The 18,768-nt window shown below is 34.1% G+C and overlaps 13 protein-coding genes across 13 annotated transcripts; 7 read left to right on the forward strand and 6 right to left on the reverse strand.

The window, feature by feature from the left end:
* Nucleotides 1–299: 299 nt before the first annotated feature.
* On the reverse strand, nucleotides 300–1,955 carry MLS1 (malate synthase; the record flags this gene model as incomplete). The annotated part of the gene is made up of 1 exon (XM_020220065.1): nucleotides 300–1,955. One exon carries the CDS (start codon nucleotides 1,953–1,955, stop codon nucleotides 300–302), a length of 1,656 nt encoding a protein of 551 aa, XP_020078138.1.
* A 73-nt stretch (nucleotides 1,956–2,028) lies between these two features.
* Nucleotides 2,029–2,579, forward strand: HYPBUDRAFT_194096 (uncharacterized protein). The gene has a single exon (XM_020222960.1). It carries the CDS (start codon nucleotides 2,177–2,179, stop codon nucleotides 2,534–2,536), a length of 360 nt encoding a protein of 119 aa, XP_020078139.1. The 5' UTR covers nucleotides 2,029–2,176; the 3' UTR covers nucleotides 2,537–2,579.
* Nucleotides 2,580–2,773: 194 nt separating this feature from the next.
* MTS1 (Mts1p) lies at nucleotides 2,774–3,932 on the reverse strand. Its single transcript, XM_020220923.1, has one exon. It carries the CDS (start codon nucleotides 3,847–3,849, stop codon nucleotides 2,875–2,877), a length of 975 nt encoding a protein of 324 aa, XP_020078140.1. The 5' UTR covers nucleotides 3,850–3,932; the 3' UTR covers nucleotides 2,774–2,874.
* A 1,437-nt stretch (nucleotides 3,933–5,369) lies between these two features.
* On the forward strand, nucleotides 5,370–6,836 carry HYPBUDRAFT_104844 (SIR2-domain-containing protein; the record flags this gene model as incomplete). The annotated part of the gene is made up of 1 exon (XM_020218379.1): nucleotides 5,370–6,836. One exon carries the CDS (start codon nucleotides 5,370–5,372, stop codon nucleotides 6,834–6,836), a length of 1,467 nt encoding a protein of 488 aa, XP_020078141.1.
* A 1,355-nt stretch (nucleotides 6,837–8,191) lies between these two features.
* HYPBUDRAFT_152264 (uncharacterized protein) lies at nucleotides 8,192–8,659 on the forward strand. Its single transcript, XM_020220924.1, has one exon. It carries the CDS (start codon nucleotides 8,240–8,242, stop codon nucleotides 8,600–8,602), a length of 363 nt encoding a protein of 120 aa, XP_020078142.1. The 5' UTR covers nucleotides 8,192–8,239; the 3' UTR covers nucleotides 8,603–8,659.
* A 109-nt stretch (nucleotides 8,660–8,768) lies between these two features.
* Nucleotides 8,769–9,785, forward strand: RTG1 (Rtg1p). The gene has a single exon (XM_020220925.1). It carries the CDS (start codon nucleotides 8,794–8,796, stop codon nucleotides 9,607–9,609), a length of 816 nt encoding a protein of 271 aa, XP_020078143.1. The 5' UTR covers nucleotides 8,769–8,793; the 3' UTR covers nucleotides 9,610–9,785.
* A 151-nt stretch (nucleotides 9,786–9,936) lies between these two features.
* FAD1 (FMN adenylyltransferase) lies at nucleotides 9,937–10,902 on the reverse strand. Its single transcript, XM_020222961.1, has one exon. It carries the CDS (start codon nucleotides 10,770–10,772, stop codon nucleotides 9,945–9,947), a length of 828 nt encoding a protein of 275 aa, XP_020078144.1. The 5' UTR covers nucleotides 10,773–10,902; the 3' UTR covers nucleotides 9,937–9,944.
* A 130-nt stretch (nucleotides 10,903–11,032) lies between these two features.
* On the reverse strand, nucleotides 11,033–11,794 carry HYPBUDRAFT_105273 (uncharacterized protein; the record flags this gene model as incomplete). The annotated part of the gene is made up of 1 exon (XM_020218401.1): nucleotides 11,033–11,794. One exon carries the CDS (start codon nucleotides 11,792–11,794, stop codon nucleotides 11,033–11,035), a length of 762 nt encoding a protein of 253 aa, XP_020078145.1.
* A 225-nt stretch (nucleotides 11,795–12,019) lies between these two features.
* SWI6 (transcriptional regulator) lies at nucleotides 12,020–14,803 on the forward strand. Its single transcript, XM_020219259.1, has one exon. The coding sequence runs from the start codon at nucleotides 12,430–12,432 to the stop codon at nucleotides 14,692–14,694; it is 2,265 nt and encodes a 754-aa protein (XP_020078146.1). The 5' UTR covers nucleotides 12,020–12,429; the 3' UTR covers nucleotides 14,695–14,803.
* A 169-nt stretch (nucleotides 14,804–14,972) lies between these two features.
* Nucleotides 14,973–15,713, reverse strand: HYPBUDRAFT_152268 (frequenin). Its single transcript, XM_020220926.1, has one exon. The coding sequence runs from the start codon at nucleotides 15,615–15,617 to the stop codon at nucleotides 15,042–15,044; it is 576 nt and encodes a 191-aa protein (XP_020078147.1). The 5' UTR covers nucleotides 15,618–15,713; the 3' UTR covers nucleotides 14,973–15,041.
* A 119-nt stretch (nucleotides 15,714–15,832) lies between these two features.
* HYPBUDRAFT_152269 (succinate dehydrogenase assembly factor) lies at nucleotides 15,833–16,331 on the forward strand. The gene has a single exon (XM_020220927.1). It carries the CDS (start codon nucleotides 15,868–15,870, stop codon nucleotides 16,300–16,302), a length of 435 nt encoding a protein of 144 aa, XP_020078148.1. The 5' UTR covers nucleotides 15,833–15,867; the 3' UTR covers nucleotides 16,303–16,331.
* Nucleotides 16,332–16,359: 28 nt separating this feature from the next.
* HYPBUDRAFT_194149 (uncharacterized protein) lies at nucleotides 16,360–17,731 on the forward strand. The gene has a single exon (XM_020222962.1). The coding sequence runs from the start codon at nucleotides 16,479–16,481 to the stop codon at nucleotides 17,706–17,708; it is 1,230 nt and encodes a 409-aa protein (XP_020078149.1). The 5' UTR covers nucleotides 16,360–16,478; the 3' UTR covers nucleotides 17,709–17,731.
* A 31-nt stretch (nucleotides 17,732–17,762) lies between these two features.
* Nucleotides 17,763–18,705, reverse strand: HYPBUDRAFT_152270 (Aldo/keto reductase). The gene has a single exon (XM_020220928.1). It carries the CDS (start codon nucleotides 18,665–18,667, stop codon nucleotides 17,783–17,785), a length of 885 nt encoding a protein of 294 aa, XP_020078150.1. The 5' UTR covers nucleotides 18,668–18,705; the 3' UTR covers nucleotides 17,763–17,782.
* Between the last annotated feature and the right edge of the window lie 63 nt (nucleotides 18,706–18,768).

An 18,768-nucleotide genomic window follows, 5' to 3' on the forward strand; every position in this document is an offset into this window, starting at 1 on the left:
ATGTATATTTACCCAATTACCTCATTAATGTATTTATTATCTTGTTATCTGCCTACCTTGTTGGTATTTATAATTTTTGTGCCATGGTAAGCTATTTTTATAAGCTTGTAATTCACATGTCGCCTGTTAAATCGCTCATGGCTTAACCCTAATCAACAAATTGGCGCAACTTTTCAATAACTACATCATTATTCAAAATTCACAATTCATTTCATCATATAAACAGTAAATAAATAGAGGGAAAGAACTGAACTTATTTTTTGTATTTTTCTTTGATCAACAAAAAAATATAGGCCAGCTTACAATTTATTGGCAGCGGTTGGTCTACCAACAGTAGTAACATCGTTATAAATCAAAGAAGTAACGAAATCAGAGTATTTTTCACCCAAGGCTTCAGGAGTGAAGAATTCCAAAGCACGTTTGAATTTATTACCAGGTTTAGCAGAATCGGATAACTTTTTATATTCTTCATTCAATAATTGTTTAACGTAATCTTTGGTAATCTTCTTACCTTGATCGGTAACATAACCATGAGTAACCCATTGCCAAATTTGAGTTCTTGAAACTTCAGCAGTGGCAGCATCTTCCATCAAGTAATTAATTGGAACACAACCAATGTTACGTAACCAAGCTTCAATATAGGATAAACCAATAATGATATTAGCTCTAATACCTTGTTCGGTGACTTTAGCATTTGGAACATAAGGACTTAATAAATCTCTTGCAGTAACTGGTTTATAAGGAGTTCTTGGAGGAACATTAATTTGATTTGGACCCTTCATGTGTTCATTGAAAACCTTCAAAACAATTGGAACCAAACCAGGATGAGCAACCCAACAAGAATCACAACCAGCAGTGACTTCTCTTAATTTATCTTTATAAACATTTTCCAAAACAGCTTTATTTCTAGCTTCATCATTTTTAATTGGAATTTGAGCAGCCATACCACCCAAGGCATGAACTTGTCTTTTATGACAAGTGTGAACCAATAAATTAACATAAGAAGCCATGAATGGAGCCGACATGGTAACTTGAGATCTATCAGGTAAAATAAATTCTGGATGATTTCTTAAAGATTTAATGTAAGAAAAGATATAATCCCATCTACCACAATTTAACCCACCAATATGTTGTCTTAATTGATAAATAATTTCATCCATTTGGAAAGCAGCAGGTAAGGTTTCAATCAAAACAGAACCTCTAATGGTACCTCTTGGTAAACCAATATAATCTTGAGAATAATTAAAAATATCATTCCATAATTTAGCTTCTAAATGGTGTTCCATTTTAGGTAAGTAGAAATAAGGACCAAAACCTTGTTTGACACTTTCTTTGGCGTTATTGTAAAAATAAATGGCAAAATCAAAAATACCACCAGAAACGGCTTCACCATCAACCAAAACGTGTTTTTCATCTAAGTGCCAACCTCTTGGTCTAACAATCAAGGTTGGAATGTGTCTTTTGGGATCCAAGTTTAATTTATAATCTTTACCATTTGATTTAAAGTTTAAGTTTCTACGAACCCCATCATATAAATTAACTTGACCATCAACCAAATTAGCCCAAGCAGGAGTCAAGGAATCTTCAAAATCAGCCATATAAGTGGCAACTTGAGAATTCAAAGCATTGATAACCATCTTACGATCGGTTGGACCAGTAATTTCAACCCTACGATCCTCTAAACCTTTAGCCAAAGGTGGACCGGTCCAAGTTGCATCATTTCTGATATATTCAGTTTCTGGTAAGAAATCTGGTAAATAACCACCATCTCTTAAAGCTTGCTGTTCTTTTCTATTAGCCAATAATTGTTTTCTAGTACCTTGGAAAGCACGATGTAAAGTAGCAACTAATCCAAGGGCTTCAGCATTGAAAATATGTTTAGCATCAGCAGGAATTGGAGCCAAAATTTCAACACCCTTTAATTTATCAGAAGTTTGTGGGAATGGAGTAGACATTGTTAATATAATTGAATATACACTAAAGTATTTCTTCGCTGGCAAAGATTCAATAAGGGAGAAAGCAACCTATTTATATTTTCCATACTAATTTTGTCCGGTTGAATAATTCCCCTTTACCCCAGAATTTCCAAACCGCACTAAAAAACAAAATAAAAAGGTTATCCACGCATAAGCATTGTTCGTTTCAACGGAACCTTCTCAGAGTCAGGACTTTGGCCATGGAGTTATGCATTTTAACTGTATCCAATTGTATTCAGTTGTATCCAATTGCACTCAATTGCAGTCTAATTGCATTAACAGGCCCACCAGACAGTCCTAGTGGCCGACTCTCCAGCTTCCAGAACACCAGAACGTCCGAACTTCCAACTAGTGACTCCCCCAGTGGACAAGTCCGACAAACAGGGTGGTCCCGGAGTCGGCTCCGTCACCGTATCAGAGTCACTCGAGTCGAACAACCTGTGATTTGTAGCGAAAAAGCCCTTATCAGAGCAGGCCACGCCCGGGCCAAGGGAAGCCCGCTCCGGCCACCGAGGGAGTTTGGACAGGGACTGCACACTGCCACGGGTCGGCAGGCTTAAGTAAGCAGCACGTGAGCAGCACAGCAGTCCCGTCCCACGACCTTTTTGCAATCATTCTTCATAAGTATATAACCATTTAATTGTATAACTATTTAATATTATAACTATTTAATTTTATAACTATTCAATTTTATAACTATTCAATTTTATAACTATTTAATATTATAACTATTCAATTTTATAACTATTCAATTTTATAACTATTCAATTTTATAACTATTCAATTTTATAACTATTCAATTTTATAACTCTTGTATAACTAATCACTGATGTAACCGATTATTATATAAGTGTTAGTATATAATTATTCTATATATTTTAATTAGATAGGATATAGCTTACAATTGTTTGGCCCATTGGGTACCTTCTTTAGCAGGAGTCAATAAACCTTTTTGAGCAGGGACGTAATTGACTCTGTGATAAGAATTGATGTTTTTTCTCAAGACAAATTGGTAACAAGTAGCACCCCCTTGTCTAGAAGTGATGGTGGAAGAAGCTAAGAAATATTCCCAGATTCTAAACCATCTAATACCGTATTTGTTGATGACGTTTTCTCTGTTACCTAACCAATTTCTATACCATCTCCATAAGGTAGCACTATAAGAAACCCCGATATTATCTAAAGAAACAACTTCAAACCCAACGGATTCTAAAGCACTAACAACAAATGAAAGAGGAGTGGAAGCGTCGGCACCAGGGAAAATATATTTGTTCATAAATAACCCCCAAACCAAATCTTCATATTGCCATGTTTTTCTTAAACCGGCGTATTGTAAGAAAAATAAACCATCATCTTCCAAAGCATCATAAACTTGTTCTAAGAAAGCACTGAATCTTCTAATACCAACATGTTCAGCCATTTCCAAACAAGTGATTTTATCGTATTTACCATTTGCTTTATCTGATTTTGGAGCATCACGATAATCACAACAAACAATTCTAGATTGTTCTTGACTAATACCATAATCTTCTAATAAAGTGTTACCCCATTTAGTTTGATTTTTACCCAAGGTTAACCCGGTAATGTTAGCACCGAATTGGCTTGAGCCATAAGTGGTCCAAGCACCCCAACCACAACCTAAATCTAATACACGATCAGATTCTTTTAATTGAATTTTATCGGCAACAATCTTTAATTTATTATCTTGTAATTGTTCCAAACTTTCTTCTTTAGTATTATCGGTAATAACCCCAGAAGTGTAAATCATTCTTGGTCCTAAAAACCAAGTATAAAAATCATCACCTCTATCATAATGATCTCTAACTTGTTCTTCATCTTGAGATTTAGAATGTAAAATAACTTCAGGAATCATTCCTAATAAGAAATATCTAAATAAGGATAAGGTGAATCTGAAATTACACCAATCATGTCTGTATTCCATAACATCTAAACAATCTCCTTTAAAACTAACTTTACCTTGGAAATATAATTCATGGAATGTTTCCATTGGAATTTTACTTCCTTGTCCATTATTTGAATCAATATATTTAGCTTTCAATTCTGGAGTATGGTATTCTAAATAATAACTAATTGGTCTATTTGGAAATTTCACTTTTTCATTTAATCTTGGTGAATATGAACTAACAATTGTCCAATAAGCCATCATAATTGGTAAGGCTAAAATTAAAGTGAAAAATAACCAGGTCTTGAATCCTAAACCAATCTTACGGGTAATGAAGGCTGGAATCAAAACAACAAATCCAAACATTGCTAAATTACTAAAGTTTTTGGCTCCTGGTCCATCGGCTGGTAAGGGTGCATTATGAATAGTTGGGGAATCAGTGGTTAAAATCCCACACTTATCCGAGGCTGGCTCAATTGGGCCCTGTTTAGGCGTATTGATGAATTCAACTCCTTGAAGCATCTTCTTATCAAGTATCAACGTAAAGAAGAAGAAAAAGAAGAGGTCGATTTTTCACTTTCAATTTTTTTTCAAATTGGAAAAGGACAAGTTTTTCGATTTGTTCGTGGGAGCAAAAAACGTCGAGGATCGAAAACGCGCTCCTAAACTAAGGGACAAAATCACTGCAAGGCACAATTCCTCTTCTGCCAGCCATTACTGATTGTCCGTGTGCTGAAGGACCATTGTGGTAAGTGGACTGTGCGGTCAGCGTAAGTAATTGAGCTACGTAGAGTGCAGAGCCGTCGTCTGGCGTATGGCTGGTGTCCACTGTTAACGTCCCGAGTCTTGCGATGCGCCAACCGATAACACCTCCGTACATCTCACATAACACCCATACACCAAATCCGCCCATCGCACGACCCCATCATCAACAGCTTTCTTTTTTTTTTCTTTTTCTTTTTCTAAACAAAACATCTCAACACCACAAACCAAAATCTTAAACACGTCTCTAGTTAGCGAAAACCAGTTACAAAGCACGGATATTGCATCAACATTGCAAACAGAAGAAGGAAAACAGTTGACATTGTTGAGTAGCCCAGTTGTTTGATTTATTAAGAGGCTTGTCTTTTCTCCAGCTGCTTATAGAAGATTGTATAATTAGAGAGTTTATTGAAATGACCAAGATTTCAGCTTCTGAAAAGCTTCAAGGGGATATCATATTGCTTGATTCTGACTCTGAAACGAGCGAGTCTAGCTCGCATCCGTTGAAGAAACATAAGCCAAATGGGGATACTAATACCTTGGGATCATTTAAAAAACCGTATATGAATAATACATCATCGTCATCGTCTCCATCAGGATCAGGAAGTTCATCGTCTTCTTCACCATCTCCACCACAGGAAGTCGCATCTACCCACGAGAACCCTCGAGACTTTAACTTATCTTCTTCTACGTCAATTTCAGAATCAGATGGCGATAATAATGAAGGAATGGTAATTCATGATGGAGGTGCTTCATCGTCTTCTTACGATTACTCTTCAGATTCAAGCGTTTTGCAACAAATATCTACCCGTGATCATACTACTTTAAAGGATGCTCCTTTAAAGGATGCTCCTTCGAATGATGCTCCTTCAAATGAAGATGAATCGGATAATAATAATCTAAATAATACCGAACAATCTCGTAAAACAATCTCAGATACAAGAAAGTTTTTAAAAGAACACGGAACAGTGGCATTCCTCGAAAACTATTTGCCAACAACTGCCACCAGCTCTGATTTATTAAACTTAATTATAAACCTTGGATTTTTACCAAAAAATTTACCCAGTTTTGATGATGAAAAAATTATTGGTCTTATCAAATTATTACATGCTGCAATGAAAAAAGTTCGTTTAATGCGTTCTAGAATCCATGATTTTTATAATATCGATCATGTGTTAAGTAAAGTCAAACTGGCTAATAAAATTTTAGTAATTACCGGAGCCGGAATCTCAACTTCTTTAGGTATACCTGATTTTAGATCTTCCAAAGGTTTTTATTCAAAATTAGAAAGTTTAGGATTAAGTGATCCTCAAGAAGTTTTTGATTTAGAACTTTTCCATACCGATCCAAGTATTTTTTATTCAATTGCGTTTATGATATTACCCCCAGAAAATATTCATTCTCCTTTACATTCTTTTATTAAATTATTACAATCAAAACAAAAATTATTAAGAAACTATACTCAAAATATCGATAATCTAGAAAGTTATGCTGGAATTCATCCCGATAAATTAATCCAATGTCATGGTTCCTTTGCTTTTGCCACCTGTGTCACTTGTCAATATAAAGTTAAAGGTGAAAAAATTTTCCCAGCAATAAGAAATAAAGAAATCGCTTATTGTCCAAAATGTAATTCTACTAGACTTAAATTATTGAAAAATGATGAAGTTAGTTATTTACCAGAAAGTTATGGTGTTATGAAACCGGATATAACTTTTTTCGGAGAAGCTTTACCCAGAAAATTTCATGACTCAATAAAGAAAGATCTATTGGATTGTGATTTAATCATTAGCATTGGTACCTCTTTGAAAGTATCTCCAGTTGCTGATATAATTGAAAGAGTTCCACCTAAAATTCCTCAAGTCTTAATCAATAGAGATCCAATCGATCATTGCAATTTCGATGTTAGCTTATTGGGTTATTGTGATGATGTTGCAAGTCATCTTTGTCAAAAATTAGGTCCTAAATGGAATATTCCTCATCCAAAATACTCCTCAATTCTTGGTCCCGACGGTTCTAACTTGAGGGTCGATGTGGTAGATATAAATGAAGGGGTGTTCAAGATTGTTAACAAAACAACCGAAGCTGAACAAGAAGCTGAAACGGCTAAACTTGAAGCTGAAAATGCCAAACGTGAAGAATCACTCATACACAATGAAAATGGTGTTGCTGATGAAGTAGTCGAGATCGATTAATTTGGCTGCAACAACATCGTTCCTTTGCCTGTTTTTTTTATCTTTTTTTTTTTTTTTTTTTTTTTTCGTTATACGATTTACTGTAACTCTTCAATTCTTTTAAGCCGTACCTGTAATTCATACACAGGCATGGGTACCGGCTCTATAATTATTTATTCTGTACATTTAATACATCAGCATCTTACAGTACTTCATCTTCTGTAGTCGCATTACTTTTTCTCAAGTTGGTTTTTTTTTGAGCTGATGAGAAATTTTCAGTTCACTAGTCTTCTACATTCAATCAGTGTCAAGATCGAACAAGCATAGTCATGATAAGGCATTTCAAGTATATAGGCAATGCCACGCGTATACTGAATAAACCAGCTATACAGTCATACCTTTTACGAAATAAGAGGCTCACGTTCTGTCGATATATGAGTGATGATTCCAACACAAATCAAGATATTAACTCAAGATTCGATAAAATTTTAAAAGAACAAACATCACAGGAACCTAAAGTTCGAGAGAGTTCACTGAAAGAAGAGACAGCCATTGACTTGGACTCTCTATTTGCCAATTTTAAGGATGAAGTCTCCGTTGAAACAAACCCCAAAGAACCTATAAAATCAGAAAACTCTGAACAACAAGAGTTTGACAAATTATTAGAATCATTAGATTTTTCATCCCATGATAAGCAAGAACCAATAAGAAGTGATGAATTCTTGACTTCCCCAAAGCAAGATCTAAGAAAGATTGATATTGATAAGAATGATGAAAATACTTATGAACTTGATGATATATCTAAAGAAGATGCTCGTAAAAATAAGTTTATTAATGAAGAACGTAACTTGCTCCAAAATATATTCAATACTTATATAACCGAGCCAGAGCATAAAAATATCGAAGATGAAGTATTATGGAATATGCAAGATTCTTTGAAAAGTACAAAGAGACAAGTTGATCAAGCATTAAGAGTTAATAAAACTAATTTTCACCTGCTGTCTAAAGGATTGAAGAGGCAGATATTCGAATTCATGGAACTTGCATTACAACCAGTTTACACTCATATCGATACCAATTTAAAAACTCCTGTTAGCCAAATTGATTTCTTAAGATCTCTTTTGAATACATGGTATGAAATACACGGAACTGATACAAATGAAGAGCTAAGTGATCAAGTACTTAACGAACTTTACTTGAATTCCTTATTTGTCGATAAAGAATTCGACCATCGTCATTCACAAATACTTAATGATAACAAAGAATCGATAGAACAGAATGCCTCTTCTCCAAAAGTTAACGTTATAACTTTACCGTTAATCTTCAACAAAATCTTGCACAATTTGAGTTATAACTTTTATAACGGCCAATTAACAATCAACCTTTTCAACTTTATCAAACAAGACTTAGAACTCTACGCCATTATGGTGAATCAACAAACCTATAACGAAATTTTGAGAACTTACTGGATCTATTTTGGTAAGTCGAACTTATATGGGATTGAAATGATTTTCACTGAAATGCGTAATAACGGATTTGAAGGTGATCTCATGACCGTTAACATCGTAAAACAAATCCTTATCGACTATTATAATTTAAAACTAGGCAAAAATGACAATCTACATCTGGAGTTAAATTCAGATATAAAAGTTCCAATTTGGACCATTGAAGATGATGCAAGGGCCAATAATCTCCAACGCCAAATACAGCATTTGGCCAGCTCTCTCGTTAGGGAAGACCAATTGGATGGCCCCGCTGATAACGACTTCAAAAGAAACCTCTTCTAACCATTTATATAACTTATTGAACCCCTGTATATATTTTCATACAAACGTTATCGTTACCCTAATTAGTTTTTTGCAATGGTAGTGTATGGGCTATTGCCCAAAAAAAAAAAAAAAGTCCAGTAAATACATACCAGCATGAATATATATATCTGCTTTTTCTAATTTATTCAGTTTAAAAAGAAAAATCCAGTATGTCTGACTTTTCAGGATTTAAAGAATCATATATGAGTCCCAATGCACAGTCGTCAAATTCGGATACTGTATCAGGTACATCCAATTCAGTGTCACCTGTGCCTGATTATTCGAAGCAAAACTCGTTGAATGTCCCCAGTATTAAGATAAAGAAAGAGCTGTCGCCAAGTAATGATGTTTTAAGCAAATCATTGGACATTAAGAAACAGTTGTCGCAATCGTTTGGAGGCGGAGGAGGACCCTCTGGGGGCATTTCCAAACCGCAGTCAAGAAAGAATTCTATTATCCCAATGAAATCAAATAACGCTAGTGATAATGAAGATAACGATGAAGATGAAACCCAAGGAAACGAACGTAAAAGAAGAGATAACATTAATGAAAAAATTCAAGAGTTATTGACTTTAATACCTGCTGAATTTTTCCAAGAATCTGCTCAAGAAACGAAAAATACTCAAAATGAAGCAGAAAATGATAATGATGCTGCTATAGCGGCAGCGATGAAGAATTCAGGTACAAAAGATGGAAAACCAAATAAAGGTCAAATTTTAACCAAGTCTGTTGAATATTTACAATATTTGCAAAATTTAATTGATGAAAATAACCATCGAGAAGTTGAATTGCAAGCTAAACTCAAAGCTTTAACACTACAAGAGCAAGGAAGCCAGGCATCTTCACCAGCTCCTGACCACACAAGTGCAGAATATGCTCTTGGTAAAATCGGTGTTGGTCCTTTATGCGATGATTATTACAAGCAAGTCTTGGTTAGCAGTGCCGGCACCAATAAATCAGGCCAAAGAAGAGCTAGTTTGATTTAGACAGTTTAACTGTGCTTGTATTTTTTACGTTTTGCATGACAATCAACGATTCTCTTAATTGCGGTTGGGTTTACTATTTAATATAATTTCAATTCTTCTTTATTGTATAATCCTCTCTATAGTTTACATTTTTAACTTCATTTTTAACACCAATCTTACCAATTTATACTACTAACATACGTTACTCTGATAAATCTGTATTTCAACCCTATAAGAGACAAAAAAAAAATAAGATATATATGTATATATATATCTATACTAAAAAAAAAAAGCAAAAAAAAAAAAGTTTATCGAATAAAAACCATGGTGATGATATGAAATGCAAAAATGTCTTATTAAGCTCTACCTAATCGTTCTCGTTCGTCGGCGTTCTCATCCAACATATATGCTGGTAAATAGGTATTATCGGGTTGTTTTAAGTAAGGATTCGGTTGAGTGTTTTCAACTCCACCCAAACTGGTATACCCTAGATCATAAACTGAGCAATAATCTAGATTACAACCAACCAAAAAATCCCAGATATCCACATAATTCCAATGAAGAATTGGGTGAATTCTTAGGAAAGATGGCCAATTATGGTCAGTCATTTGTTCATAAGATAATTTAGAGCCGTAAGGATCATAGTATCGTACGCCAACAATGATTGATTTAACTTTGGGATTAATTTTATTCAAATAGTATTCAAATCCATCTTTTAAATCCATTTTTATAATGATTGGATTTAGATGATAATCATGAGTTGATTTTTCTATAAAATTTGATAACTCTTTAAAAGGCAATTCAGAATTAATGTAGATTGAGTCTAATCTATAATCATGGGGAAGTAAATTTATCGAAGGGTTTGTAAATGCGTTCGATGAAAATTTAGAGTGGATTGTTGCTAGTAGAATAACCAACATTACTAGACAATCCTTACCACCATTATAGGATATAGCTATTTCTTCCAAACCATGTCTATCAATTGCAGTACCCAAAACATCCATTGTTTGAAGAATTTTACTTTTAACTTGATTTCGTAAATCTGCATTATATTTATATCCATTACGTCTTTGCGGCACAACCCCCCAAGGAAGTTCATCATTTAAATACTGAGTCACTAAGTGATATGCTTCTTCACATTTTTGTAAGAAAAAGCTTTGTTCATCTCGTTGATCTTGTCCCATTAATGATTGTTACTTGATAATTGATACCGGGATATAGATGAAATAATTTTGCACTAAATTCCAATAAGGCTACTTCTCCCTGGGGACTGCTATGCTATCTGAAAAGGTGTTGAAAGATTCTTGGTGGTGATGCTGTATATTTTCAATACTAATATTCTAGGTGGTTCTATTGGAAGACCAAATTGAAAAAAAAAATTGCCTTCTATCGCACACCATATGATTTCGTATCAAAAAGCCGAGGTACGGAGCTTTCCTTCGGACTACTTGAATAAAAGCTGCAAGAAGAACTCTTTTGTATCTTCGTCCCAGAACCACCAATAGCTCTTGGTCATCTCGTCTGATTCGGCAGGCCGATCGATCTCTTTATCAACAGGGATGGCAATGGCAATGTTCTCGTACGGCTGGGCGGAGAAAACAACGTACTGCCATTGCTTTGGATCTAGTCCGCCGTCTTCATCTTCTTCATTCTTGAAAGATTGAAAATACTCGGCAGATTGGGTTTGATTGGACGCAGACAACTCATAGTAAGACATAATGAGAAATAATGGTTCCTTGGTGGTGATGCTTGGATACTTCACGTTGATAAGCACCCCCATCTGAAGACTCGTGGGATCACGTACCTTGGTGATCTTATACGACGGTCTTCCAATCTTGTTCCATGTCCTTTTAACAATGTTATTGATTGTAATCCCATTGACTCCACCCCCATCGGCTCTCTGGCCATTGGCGTTGTTCTTACGATTATATTTTTCATCCAAGATTCTCCGTCTTTCTAAATTCAGGGTATGCTTCCGGCCCCCCAAGTGTGATATGTAGGACGACTCATTAGTATGGGTCGTCAAGCAAAGACGGCATTCCAATAGTCCGAGATGGTTTCTGAAAACATACGGATCGTTCTCCAAATCCAACACTTCAGACGTAAGCAACTCTTTCAATCTCCTTTTGGTGTGGACATTGGTTTCCTGCGTATCGGCCACACCACCACCTCCTTTCTTAGCATTCACCCTGTCCGAATAGTCCATTTCCTCTGGGGTTCTTGCTGTGGTTCTTACCGCTGACTCGATGCTCTTCTCCTTTTTGTTTGTTCTTTTTGCAAATCGGTATACCTCCGTGCACCATTTAGCATAAACACCCGTGCACCCGACGCGCCCTAAAATATCACTTAGATAGGAAAGTTCACCAGAAACCTTTTTGGCTCAGCACACACAAAAAAGTTCAACAATATAATACTGAAAGAAAAGCACTACGAGAAGAGAATTGTTCAAAGGGCAACTAGTTATTCCCAGTCAGAAGCTGTTTCAGAAGGTTTTGAAGAGATAGGGAAAGGGTTTCCGGATATTTAGGAACTGGTTAGTTTTGATATTATTCGCATCAAGAGATATTGAAGGTTGGATTGATTCCCAGTCACGTCTAGGTTTAAAATTTTCAGTTTAAACTTTCCAAACATTCAGGGTTCAACTTGACTACTTGTTTGTACAGACGAAAGAGAATAATAAGTAGAATACAACACCGGCAATTGTGAGGTTACTCTGTTGGAAACATTGATTAGAAGATCCATTATAACCCGTTATAACGCGTACCCAAGTATTAATTATATTATTATTATTTATTTAAGAAAATCTTTCGTTTTTCATTGATTAAATACAGAAAGATAATCATGGAATCTCCATTACAGATAGGTGATGTCACTGCTAATTCGATACTGAATAGGTTAGGTGATACTCACTTGAATTCATCGTTATCCGCATCGGTTAACTCGGTCATTTATTCGGGCCAGAAATTCTTCCAGTTAACATTGACATGGAAAAAGTCATCCTTGGGATTGAATAAAGGATCGACCATGCCACTAGATCAATCAGTTATCATATTGAGACGTGTTCAAGATTCATATGTCAATATATCACAATTATTGCATATTCTTGTGAAAACGGGATTTTTTAACGAATCTCAAGTTGATAATTTCTTGAAGAATGAAATTTTAACTAATTCTCAGTATACTTCGTCTAAATCTGATAATACTTATAAGAAAGCGTTATCAAAATATGATGATTTCACCAATCATAAAGTTGAAGAAATTAAAGGGTTATGGATCCCTTATGATAAATCAGTTAATTTAGCTTTAAAATTTGATTTATATGAATATGTTAAAAAATTATTCTTAATTGACGTACATGATTTCGAATCATTCCCAAGAATTAACTCTTTAGGTCAACAGAAAAGAGGGCCTTTTGAAGAGGAGTCTAATAATGATTCTGCAAATGCAAGCTTGATGGGATCCCCCACCAAGAAACAAAAATTAAATAAACAAATTTCTAATGACGGTTTAGATAAAACTACTGAAATTAATTTACAAAAGATATTCAAATCGAATGTTAATCATCCTTTCACTTTACCTCCGATTGTTAATAACGAAAAGGAAGAAATAATTAATCAAATTAAACTGAAATTCGGTGAAGTGTTCAATAATCCTAAAATTACTTTTAAGAATATCAAAACAATTTTTCAACCTATTTTAAATGAACATTCCCATCCTTTTGATCAAATAACAATAACTGATGTACCACTAGATGATTCTGGTAAAACCGCATTACATTTTGCTGCTACTTTAGGTTCCTTGGAATTGGTTTCTAGTTTTATTAAACTTTGTATTTCTTCACCAATTAGAGGTGATTCAAATGGTGAATCTCCTTTAATATCAGCAATTCAAGTAACAAATTCAAAAGAAAATGGTAATTTCCCAGAATTATTAAATAATTGGTTATGGCCAAATTTATGGTTATTGGATCATAACAGAAGATCTTTCTTACATCATTTAGTAATTCAACCAAAAAAGAATTTTGAAAGTACGAAATATTACTTAACAAAGATATTGGAGTGGATTTCATCTTCATTTATTTCAATTAAGAATGAAAGTAATGAGATTGTTAACTCATCAACTAATCATCAAAATCTATTCAATTTATGTAATCAAATAATCAACCTTCAAGATAAAGTTGATGGTAATACTGCTTTACATTTAGCCGCTGAACAAGAGTCAAAATGGTTAGTAAATATCTTATTAAAACTAAATGCTGATGTTAACCTTACAAATAAAATGAATGTTAAACCAATTGATTTTAAAATTGTGTCAGAACTTTTAAATAATGAAAATTCTGACGAAGATGATTATATTACTAATTTGGTTCAAACCAGTGTTGAGTTTTTGAAGAAAAGAGATGAAGTTGATGATTTTAATATTAATGATTCAAAAAATTTTCAAGAAGATTTAGTTGATGATTTAATAAGTAACACTCCCAGACCCGTTACCGATAATAAATCTGATTTGCTTTCAAATAAGATCTTTCAAAGTATTCAAGACTTATTATCGAATACTAATGCAGAATATGAAAATATTATAAATACAAAGAAAAAACAAGTTGTTAAATTGAACAAACAATTACATGATTCAACCTTAATGACTGCTAATAATAGATATATGACGAAAAAAATTATTGAAAAATTATCAGATTTAGATAATTTAAAATTACAAATGACAAATATAAATGATAAATGTCAACAATTGAAGAAATATTTATCCGAAGATGAAGATTTGGAGAAGGATGAAAAATTTAACGCTGACGAAACTTTCATAATCGAACCAATATATGAAAAATTGATTAATAATGAAGAAATTGATATAAACTCGTTGGTAAATGATTCAAACTTGACCAATGCATTACCTTCACTCTCAACTTTAAAGGCAAGAACTAAAGCTTATGAAGAAGTTAATAAAAAATTACAAAGCGAATTGAATGGTTTATCGGACTACTCAGAACTCACATCGAAATTCAAGAAAGTTGTTAGTTTTTGTACAGGAGTTGATATAAATGAAGTTGATGAGTTGTTGGATGGCTTATTAGAAGCTGTCGAGAGTCAACAGTAGCGTATAGCATTTGTTTTTCTAATCCCGTCATAAAAGAATTTTACTTCGCTCTTGTTATTTTAAATTATATATCTTATCAAGAAGGAACCTTGATAATACGATATTTGGCCTTCATTTCTAATTTTTTTTATCCCAGGCGATCATTCGCTCGGTTGTATTAATTTTATAATAATTTACAAGTAATCTTTAAGATTCAATGTAGTTTACCATAGAAAAATGCAATTAATTAGAGACAAAAGAAAAAGATCAATTAGAATAAAACTATTTTTACTACTATACAAATATCATAGCATAAAGATGACGTTAGAAGAACTAAATTCGAAGGAAACATGTAAAGGGAGATTATGCTAAACAAGGCCATCATAAGCAGATAAAGAATTAACCAATGAGGGGTCAATTTGAGCCAAACGCTTAAAATCGTCAAACTCAAGATAATCAACACTAGGATCCTTCTCTAATTGCTTGAAGAGTTTAGCTGCCCTCAATTCGGGATCTTTTTCGTCTTCTGGAAGCTGAACCATTGGACCAATCATTTTGTAAATTGCCTGAATCACCCTTAAAACATTAGCATACCCAACTTTACCACTCTTATCCAAATCGTAGAGCCTAAAGCTCCACTCTAACTTCTGATCTATATCCCCTCTACTGGTAATTGATAAGGCTATTATGAATTCTTTGAAATCAATATATTTTGAATTATCGGTATCAAACAACTTAAACAAATAATGACAGTAATCGGTAGGATCCCCAAATGGGAAAAACTGTTTGAAAACTTTAGAAAACTCTTCCTCTGACAATTGACCAGACGGACAATCTCTTAAAAACCCTTTATACCATTGTTGTAATTCCCTTTTATCAAAGTACGTCTTTTGACGAAGTTGGTTAAGATCATCTTTTGATAACTTGGAAACTGCTTTACCCATTCTCTTTTCTCTGTGTCTATGCTGATCGTCCCGAACCTTATCTCGTTGTACGATCAAGGTCTCTTTATCACTTATCAACTACTTCCTTGATAAACAACAAGAACAGAGTGTTGGTGAGTTTGCAAAACCTCTAGTATCACAAGTTGGTACGTAAACGACTATTCTTCACGTTCTTTTTTTTTTTTTTTTTGTTTTGCTTTCTTTATACCCTTTAACGAAGCCATCTTTATTCCAAATCAGTAAAGACATGATGTTGAAGAACATAGTATCCAAGAGAGGCTTTTCCGTGTGTAGCAGAAGCTTGCTTAACCATGGAAAGCCGCAAAATCCGGTTTATAATGAAGGTATTACCATGAAAATCGAGCCAATTCAAAGAACTGGAGAAACTATCGACGTGAAAAGAGCTAGATTGGTATACCAATCCAGAAAAAGAGGGATTTTAGAAAGTGATTTACTATTGAGTAGATTTGCTAAAAAGTACTTGAATACCTTTAGCGACGAAGAACTCGACGAGTACGATAAGTTGTTGGACGAACCAGACTGGGATATCTACTATTGGGCTACCAAAAACTACGACGTTACTCCATTACCAGAAAAATGGAAGAACTCAAAAATATTGGCTCTTTTACAAAAAACTGCTCAAAATGAAGAAAGAGAGATTTTAAGAATGCCTGACTTGCATTAATTCATTACTCATTACCTTTAGTTTCTGTACATAGTCTTTATATTTATTCGTTTTTGATTGAATATTGTAGGTGTATGGGTGTTTTTCTCGATTTATCCCGCAAGACAAACTAATAGAAGCAAGGCAGGAGAGAACACTAGAAGTAGATTACGGGTGAAGATAACATAGTCAGTGCCATGAGTGAATCATTAGATACAATTCCCGAAGAATTCAAGTCGGACAAAACCATAGTGCCTTTTATAACTAGGTCAAACGAGTTGGAATCAGTTAATCCAATTGTCAGTTATTATTGTAAGATATATGTGCTTGAGTATATATTGAATAATAAGTTGCATTTGAAAGGTGGTGAATGTGAATCTTTCACGATCAAGTTACTTGATCTTACTGAATCAATGAAGAAGTCTACAGAAGATGAATCTTTGAATAAAGTATTGAATGATAAGCAATTATCAATAAATTCGGTCTTTTCATTTGGTTTTAAGATTTTCAATAGTGCTTTAGAATTAGTTTCAAAATACGATGGTAACAAAATAGCATTGGCCCAGAAATTGAAAGTTTCAATACAGTTTTTATCATTATTAACCATCTTCACAGAAAATGGAAATGATCCTGCGATTGATTTTGGAAAATTGACGGGAGGAGTGACTCCAACAAACGAGGAATTTGAGAAATTTATTAAAGAGAAGATAAAGATTGCGAAGTATCAGTTATCCAGATTGATTAAAAATGAAATACCACTTCATAGTAGTGAAGAATTGTATGATGAAGAGTTAGAAGACGAATTGGAACGAGAACTTAATAATCTAGACACCAGTAAGCCTGGTGACGATGTCAAAGATGACGACTTGGGATTGCCTGCAACTCCTACATTTATAGATGAGCAAGATCTGAACTTACCAGAAGACGACGGTCTGAGCTTACCAAAGGATGAAGATGACGAATTGGGCTTACCTAAAACTCCAAGTTTTATTGATGAAGAATCGAAACCAGCACCAAATGGGAACGATTTAAACTTGCCTGGAGCACCACATTTCTTACCTGAGTCAGATGACGCTAAAATTGAAGAGGATTCTGACGTTAAATTACCTGGAGCACCAAAATTTCTTCCAGATGATGATTTGAGTCACATCAATAAAAATTCATCGATCCAGGTCTACCCACCTGGCAATAGTAGGAAATCGTCTGCAGCTTCTGTTCCACCAGCGGCCAAGGCTCAACCAACACTTTCACATTCCCAACATATAACAAAGGAAAACTTGAGTCAAATCATTGATAAAACCGATCATATTGCTAAAATTCAAAAACATGCTAAGTTTGCCATATCGGCACTTAATTACGAAGACTTAAATACTGCTGAAGACGAATTATTAAAAGGATTAGAAATGTTAAGAAGTATTAAAGATTAGTTTATATTAATATACGTTACAGACTTACAAAAAAATACATAAATCAAGCATTTATTAAACTATCTCTAGAAGAATTAAGCAGAGTGACTGTCAAAGACACCTTTGAACAAGTTGGTTCTATGAGTACCATCTTTCTTTTCTAATTGATTCAAAATTTCAAAATCTTCTTCAGGTAATTTGAAAGTCTTCAAGTTACCAATAATTCTTGATTCAGTAACCGATTTTGGTAAAACAATAGTTTTTCTTTGAACGGCCCAAGAAACCAAAACTTGACCAGCATTAGCATTATGTTTCTTACCAATTTCAACGACAGTTGGGTTAGTTAACAATGGAGAGTCAACAGAACCCAAAGGAGAGTAAGCTTCGATATAAATATCATTCTTGTATAAGTAGTCGTACAATTCTGGTTGAGTCAATAAAGGATGGGCTTCAATTTGGTTAACAACTGGTTTAACTTTAATTGAAGGATCTTCCAAGACAGCCTTGGTTTGTTCAAGGTTATAATTTGAAATACCAACACTCTTAACTTTACCGGTATCAAGTAATTTGACAATTTCTTTATAACTATCATTTGGAGTCCAGTTACTCAATGGTTTTTCATTTTCGTCAACTGGAGCTGGCCAGTGAACCAAGTATAAATCAACATAATCCAATTGTAATAATTCTAATGATTTATCCAAGGCAGCAGCAGCATTTTTATGATCAGTGTTCCACAATTTGGTGGTAACGTAAATTTCCTTTCTTGGAACCCCAGAATCAATAATGGCTTGTCCAACTTCATCTTCATTACCATAAATCTTAGCAGTATCAATGTGTCTATAACCATTCTTTAAAGCAACAAGAACAGATTGATAAGCTTCACCCTTTTTATCCGCTCTCCAAGTACCCAAACCAATAGCTGGGATTTTAGAACCATCATTTAAGGTGAAAACATCAGAATTAACTTGTAAACTAGCCATTTTTTGCTTAATATTAAAATTTTAAATATCAATTGATAGTGTATTAATCGATGTATACCCAATTGACCAAGTGACAGGGGCGAAAGCATCCCTTTTATATC

This window comes from Hyphopichia burtonii, assembly GCF_001661395.1.
Source record: "Hyphopichia burtonii NRRL Y-1933 unplaced genomic scaffold HYPBUscaffold_2, whole genome shotgun sequence".
NCBI classification, from domain to species: domain Eukaryota; kingdom Fungi; phylum Ascomycota; class Pichiomycetes; order Serinales; family Debaryomycetaceae; genus Hyphopichia; species Hyphopichia burtonii.

What these genes read in the sequence shown, in the direction of transcription:
- RTG1 (XM_020220925.1), top strand. Translation starts at nt 8,794, where the DNA reads ATGTCTGACTTTTCAGGATTTAAAGAATCATATATGAGTCCCAATGCA.
- HYPBUDRAFT_152268 (XM_020220926.1), bottom strand. Translation starts at nt 15,617, where the DNA reads ATGGGTAAAGCAGTTTCCAAGTTATCAAAAGATGATCTTAACCAACTT.
- HYPBUDRAFT_152264 (XM_020220924.1), top strand. Translation starts at nt 8,240, where the DNA reads ATGGTGAATCAACAAACCTATAACGAAATTTTGAGAACTTACTGGATC.
- FAD1 (XM_020222961.1), bottom strand. Translation starts at nt 10,772, where the DNA reads ATGGGACAAGATCAACGAGATGAACAAAGCTTTTTCTTACAAAAATGT.
- HYPBUDRAFT_194149 (XM_020222962.1), top strand. Translation starts at nt 16,479, where the DNA reads ATGAGTGAATCATTAGATACAATTCCCGAAGAATTCAAGTCGGACAAA.
- MTS1 (XM_020220923.1), bottom strand. Translation starts at nt 3,849, where the DNA reads ATGATTCCTGAAGTTATTTTACATTCTAAATCTCAAGATGAAGAACAA.
- HYPBUDRAFT_152270 (XM_020220928.1), bottom strand. Translation starts at nt 18,667, where the DNA reads ATGGCTAGTTTACAAGTTAATTCTGATGTTTTCACCTTAAATGATGGT.
- SWI6 (XM_020219259.1), top strand. Translation starts at nt 12,430, where the DNA reads ATGGAATCTCCATTACAGATAGGTGATGTCACTGCTAATTCGATACTG.
- HYPBUDRAFT_194096 (XM_020222960.1), top strand. Translation starts at nt 2,177, where the DNA reads ATGGAGTTATGCATTTTAACTGTATCCAATTGTATTCAGTTGTATCCA.
- HYPBUDRAFT_152269 (XM_020220927.1), top strand. Translation starts at nt 15,868, where the DNA reads ATGTTGAAGAACATAGTATCCAAGAGAGGCTTTTCCGTGTGTAGCAGA.